Genomic DNA, 6,138 nt, shown 5'->3' with positions numbered 1-6,138 from the left:
AGTCAGTTAAGCCGGACGACGCTGTCCCAATTGTGCGCCCGCCCTACGGGACTCACCAATCACGTCTGGTTGTGATGCAGCCTGGATAGATACCTCCGGAATAAAACCCCACATGTGGAAATACAATGAATTTCTAGAATCTGTCAAATAAACAAAGGCTATAAGTCTGTTAATCATCGTTTAGTCTGAGAGAGATGATCAGGACATCGTTTCAATCGAAAGAAAACCAGGAAACCCGTGGTTTAACAGTTCACAAATCCATTTTTATTCATTTAAACACAATCAAATAATAATGTTAAAAACATCTGTACACATTATTTTTTGCAGACACAACAAACCTTGGTGTTTTTTTTCATCCTCGAGGCCCACGTTATTAGTGTAAAGGATTTCCAGTTTGCATTTATAATTGCAACGCCGACATAATAAAAAATAAAACAAATTTTTGCTGAACGTATTAATTCTCTAAAACCTTTTTTTCCGTTGTCTACCTTGATCTAGCAGCAATATGTAGTCCCCCTGAAAGAGCTACGGGGGAGAAGTTGCTTTGAAAAGAGAGAGAGAGAGAGAGAGAGAGAGAGAGAGAGAGAGAGAGAGAGAGAGAGAGAGAGAGACAGAGAGAGAGAGAGGTCGTCACCACCACAACACCAGCATAGCAACAGTGAGCATGTGCAGGGGGGGGATGGGGGATGGGTTAGAAACTGACCTGGAATCAGTCCCTGTCTCACATTTGATAACATATGAATGTAGGTTCTTAACCCTTTGTGTTAGAGGAAGTAGTGACTTTTCTTCTTCTCTCTCAGTATGATTACCACCCCATCAGTCCACAGTTCCATCATAATAAGTACTGTCAAAAAGGGTAAATGTAATCAATTTCATTTTCAGCAATTCAAAAAAAAGCGGGACACAAGAACACAATTATATTTAAAAATGCAAATTAAAAAAACACTACTTCATAAAAAAAATGACGCTGTACAATAGCTTTTTTTTGTTAGCGCTTGTAGAAAATAATATTTATTTTATGATTTATTTACCTATTTAAGCTTGGTTTTGTTTTTGTTTTTTCATTCCTGAAAGCTGAAACCTTTTCCTTAATTTATTCAAATCGTAGTCGTAGTCGTAGCAACAGACTGAAAGGTAACATTTGAACATCGGAAAAGTTCCACCTCAGGTTCAAATCCTCAAAACCTCTTCACACCAAGTCGTACGGTATCGTCGTCATGTCAATTACGCTTTCAAATACATGGAGTTTTTTTGTGTGTTTGACCTGCAAAAGCAAAATGAAATGCTTAAGGGCTAAAATAAGTTCTGAATGACTTTTCTACACGTATGAACATTAAAGAAACAACAGTCCCAGTAAAACATGGATCTACAGAGAGAGAGAGAGAGAGAGAGAGTTGATTGATTTGATTTTGTGTCAAGTTCAGATGTGACAGAAATCACAAGGCTTATCATTATACCGTAGTGTAGAGGGAAGTACGTCCCAAACCACACCCTAGTCCCCTAAATACTGCACTATTCTATAGTGCACTATTTTTTGACCGAAACCCTACGGGTAGTGGACTGCACAGGGAACAGGTTGCCGTTTGGGACACAACAGAGTACGAGGGGAGAAAACAACATCGTTGACCGAACAGAATTAGGAAATAATTAAATGTTCGTTGACACTTTGACATCCTTTGCTTTTGGTCTTGACAAATAAAGTTAGCACAAAATCCCATTAATATCTACACGTTCTGAATCAACTCAGCATCACCACCACCGCTCTCAGCTCAGAGGCATCTCTTCTTCTCGATTAGCATGCCTTTTTTTGTGTTTTTTTTGTTGACTTCAATGGAGAGAAAAAAAAAAGCATTGCCCTTTTCACTTTTCAAGAGCCTATCAACCGATTACTATAGGAAGGAATCGTCCAGTGACTTAAAAATGTACACACACACACACACACACAAAAAAAAAGACTTTCTCTGTACACGATTGTCTCATTGCATCATTGTAAATAAAGTTTCTTAGTTTTCACAAAAACCCTTTCTTGTTTGTTTTACTTCTTCCATGAACGTTAATTCGTCTGTTTTCCTCGTCCGTCTTGGTGTGGGAATAGTGTGGGGGGTCGGTGGGAGGCACAAGTCTTTTCCTTTAGTGACAGTGACACTCACAACGTCTCTGTTCATAAATAATAAGAAGCACAGAATTCCCAGGCCGAAGTCAGGCAGGGTAAGAGATTAACGATGGAGGGCAGATGAGTTAGAACAACATGGGCCCCTCTGTCTCTATATACCACGGAGAGAGAGAGAGAGACAGAGTGAGAGAGAGAGAGAGAGAGAGAGAGAGAGAGAGAGAGAGAGAGAGAGAGAGAGAGAGAGAGGAGAGGAGAGAGAGAGAGAGAGAGAGAGAGACAGAGAGAGAGAGAGGAGAGAGATAGAGAGGAGAGAGAGAGAAAGAGAGAGAGAGGGAAAAAGAGACATGGAGCGAGAGAGAGAGAGAGACAGAAAGAGGGAGAGAGAGAGAGTTGGATGTCACCCCCACTCGAGTTGTTTGGGGCGGTGGGCCTTCAGAACGAACGCACAGATAATGAAGACAGGGTTCAGATGAATTGTGGCCGTATGTCAACATGATGTCGACTGTTTCATTGTTCAGTTTCTCTTTTTTTAAAGGTCTCTTTCTGTTCATTTTTTCTCTCTAGTTGAATGCAGGGAGGGGAGGGCGGGAAGGAGGGAGGGCAAGAGGGCAGCCAGGTAAAGAAGGGGGAGGGCAGGCGACATAAAGGGCCTCAGAGAGTCTGTTCTGGGTGGGAGGACCTGAGTGGCTGTGGTGAAAGTTGAAAGTTGAAAGGTTGCAAGGCAAGGTGGAGCAGGAAGTGTAGGGTCTGGTAGAGTAGTTGTGGTATGTGGAGCACTAGGGGCCAGTAGGGGTCAGTAGGGGCCAGTTGGGGTTGGTAGTGGCCAGTAGGGGTTGGTAGGGGCCAGTAGGGGTTGGTATGGGCCAGTAGGAGCCAGTAGGGGCCAGTAGGGGCTGGTATGGGCCAGTAGGGGCCAGTAAGGTCTGGTAGAGTAGTTGTGGTATGTGGAGCACTAGGGGCCAGTAGGGGTCAGTTGGGGCCAGTAAGGTCTGGTAGAGTAGTTGTGGTATGTGGAGCACTAGGGGCCAGTAGCGGTCAGTTGGGGCCAGTAAGGTCTGGTAGAGTAGTTGTGGTATATGGAGCACTAGGGGCCAGTAGGGGTCAGTAGGGGCCAGTTGGGGCCAGTAGGAGCCAGTAGGGGCCAGTAGGGGCTGGTGTAGGCCAGTAGGGGCCAGTAAGGTCTGGTAGAGTAGTTGTGGTATGTGGAGCGGTAGGGGCCATTAGGGACCAGTAGGGTTTGGTAGAGCAGTTGTGGGGCCTTTGGGTAGGTGCATTGGGCCGGTAGGGTGTAGTGGCCTTTGGGTAGGTGCATTGGGCCGGTAGGGTGTAGGGGCCTTTGGGTAGGTGCAGTGGGCCCGGTAGGGTGTTGGGGCCTTTGGGTAGGTGCAGTGGGCCCGGTAGGGTGTTGGGGCCTTTGGGTAGGTGCATTGGGCCGGTAGGGTGTTGGGGCCTTCGGGTAGGTGCAGTGGGCCGGCAGGCCGAGCTGTAGGTGTCACGGTCTGAGCAGTAGGAAGCGATAGCTACAAGTACTCCAGGTCCAGAGCATGGTGGAGGGCCATGAGGTCAGAGTGGCTGGAGATTCTCCAGAAGGGCATGTTGTGCTGCGGAGAGGAGAGAGGAGAGAGGAAACAGGACCATCAGAATAGGTACACACTTTTTTGAAAACAAAATCTCTATTTGGTGCCAAATGAAGAACCCTTTTTTTCTAAGTGTGTACTAGAACCAGGGGTGATTTTATTTTGGTAAAAAGAGGCGTAGAAATTTCTTGAAGATTGCCGACGCAAATCTTATTTAATTAGTCACATGTGCCGAATACAACAGGTGTACGAGCCCCTAAACAGCAGTGCAGTACCAAAAACATCCGGATAAGAATAAGAGATAAAATAATGTAAAAATAAATAATAATAATAAAAGTAACAAGTTATTAAAGAGCAGCAGTAAAAAATAACAACACATATTGTCAATGTGGAGACTATAGACAGGGGCTACCGGTACAGAGTCAGTGTGGAGACTATATACAGGGGGTACCGGTACAGAGTCAATGTGGAGGCTATATACAGGGGGTACCGGTACAGAGTCAATGTGGAGGCTATATACAGGGGGTACTGGTACAGAGTCAATGTGGAGACTATATACAGGGGGTACCGGTACAGAGTCAATGTGGAGGCTATATACAGGGGCTACCGGTACAGAGTCAATGTGGAGGCTATATACAGGGGGTACCGGTACAGAGTCAATGTGGAGGCTATATACAGGGGGTACCGGTACAGAGTCAATGTGGAGGCTATATACAGGGGGTACTGGTACAGAGTCAATGTGGAGACTATATACAGGGGGTACCGGTACAGAGTCAATGTGGAGGCTATATACAGGGGCTACCGGTACAGAGTCAATGTGGAGGCTATATACAGGGGGTACCGGTACAGAGTCAATGTGGAGGCTATATACAGGGGGTACCGGTACAGAGTCAGTGTGGAGACTATATACAGGGGGCACCGGTACAGAGTCAATGTGGAGGCTATATACAGGGGGTACCGGTACAGAGTCAATGTGGAGGCTATATACAGGGGGTACTGGTACAGAGTCAATGTGGAGACTATATACAGGGGGTACCGGTACAGAGTCAATGTGGAGGCTATATACAGGGGCTACCGGTACAGAGTCAATGTGGAGGCTATATACAGGGGGTACCGGTACAGAGTCAATGTGGAGACTATATACAGGGGGTACCGGTACAGAGTCAATGTGGAGGCTATATACAGGGGGTACCGGTACAGAGTCAGTGTGGAGACTATATACAGGGGGTACCGGTACAGAGTCAATGTGGAGGCTATATACAGGGGGTACCGGTACAGAGTCAATGTGGAGGCTATATACAGGGGGTACTGGTACAGAGTCAATGTGGAGGCTATATACAGGGGGTACCGGTACAGAGTCAATGTGGAGGCTATATACAGGGGGTACCAGTACAGAGTCAATGTGGAGACTATATACAGGGGGTACCGGTACAGAGTCAATGTGGAGGCTATATACAGGGGGTACCGGTACAGAGTCAATGTGGAGACTATATACAGGGGGTACCGGTACAGAGTCAATGTGGAGGCTATATACAGGGTATTATGGTACAGAGTCAATGTGGAGACTATATACAGGGTATTACAGTACAGAGTCAATGTGGAGACTATATACAGGGGGTACCGGTACAGAGTCAATGTGGAGGCTATATACAGGGTATTACGGTACAGAGTCAATGTGGAGGCTATATACAGGGTATTACAGTACAGAGTCAATGTGGAGGCTATATACAGGGTATTACAGTACAGAGTCAATGTGGAGACTATATACAGGGAGGTACCGGTACAGAGTCAATGTGGAGACTATATACAGGGGGTACCGGTACAGAGTCAATGTGGAGACTATATACAGGGGGTATCAGTACAGAGTCAATGTGGAGGCTATATACAAGGGGTATCAGTACAGAGTCAATGTGGAGGGTATATACAGGGGGTACCGGTACAGAGTCAATGTGGAGACTATATACAGGGGGTACCGGTACAGAGTCAATGTGGAGGCTATATACAGGGTATTACGGTACAGAGTCAATGTGGAGACTATATACAGGGTATTACAGTACAGAGTCAATGTGGAGACTATATACAGGGGGTACCGGTACAGAGTCAATGTGGAGGCTATATACAGGGTATTACGGTACAGAGTCAATGTGGAGGCTATATACAGGGTATTACAGTACAGAGTCAATGTGGAGGCTATATACAGGGTATTACAGTACAGAGTCAATGTGGAGACTATATACAGGGGGTACCGGTACAGAGTCAATGTGGAGACTATATACAGTGGGTACCGGTACAGAGTCAATGTGGAGACTATATACAGGGGGTACCGGTACAGAGTCAATGTGGAGGCTATATACAGGGGGGTACCGGTGCAGAGTCAATGTGGAGGCTATATACAGGGGGTACCAGTACAGAGTCAATGTGGAGACTATATACAGGGGGTACCGGTAC

General features: G+C 45.9%; 1 protein-coding gene across 33 annotated transcripts in view; it reads right to left on the bottom strand.

Annotated features, from left to right (window-relative positions):
* Positions 1-241: 241 nt before the first annotated feature.
* LOC139366880 (eyes absent homolog 1-like) overlaps positions 242-6,138 on the bottom strand; it is a 142,164-nt gene continuing 136,267 nt past the window's right edge. For 24 of the 33 annotated variants that reach the window (XM_071104616.1, XM_071104612.1, XM_071104583.1 and 21 more), the window contains 2 exons: positions 3,526-3,714; positions 242-3,447 (listed from right to left, as the gene is read on the bottom strand). In XM_071104616.1, coding sequence (XP_070960717.1) covers positions 3,634-3,714 — 81 coding nt within the window. In that variant the 3' untranslated portion in view covers positions 242-3,447; positions 3,526-3,633. Of the gene's footprint in view, positions 3,448-3,480; positions 3,715-6,138 lie in introns of all 33 variants that reach the window. The other 9 variants (XM_071104584.1, XM_071104605.1, XM_071104586.1 and 6 more) reach the window with 2 other exon arrangements.

This window comes from Oncorhynchus clarkii, chromosome 15 (genome assembly GCF_045791955.1).
Source record: "Oncorhynchus clarkii lewisi isolate Uvic-CL-2024 chromosome 15, UVic_Ocla_1.0, whole genome shotgun sequence".
NCBI classification, from domain to species: domain Eukaryota; kingdom Metazoa; phylum Chordata; class Actinopteri; order Salmoniformes; family Salmonidae; genus Oncorhynchus; species Oncorhynchus clarkii.
The sequence above is the reverse complement of the archived record's forward strand: the minus strand, read 5'-3'. Positions and strand labels throughout refer to the sequence as shown.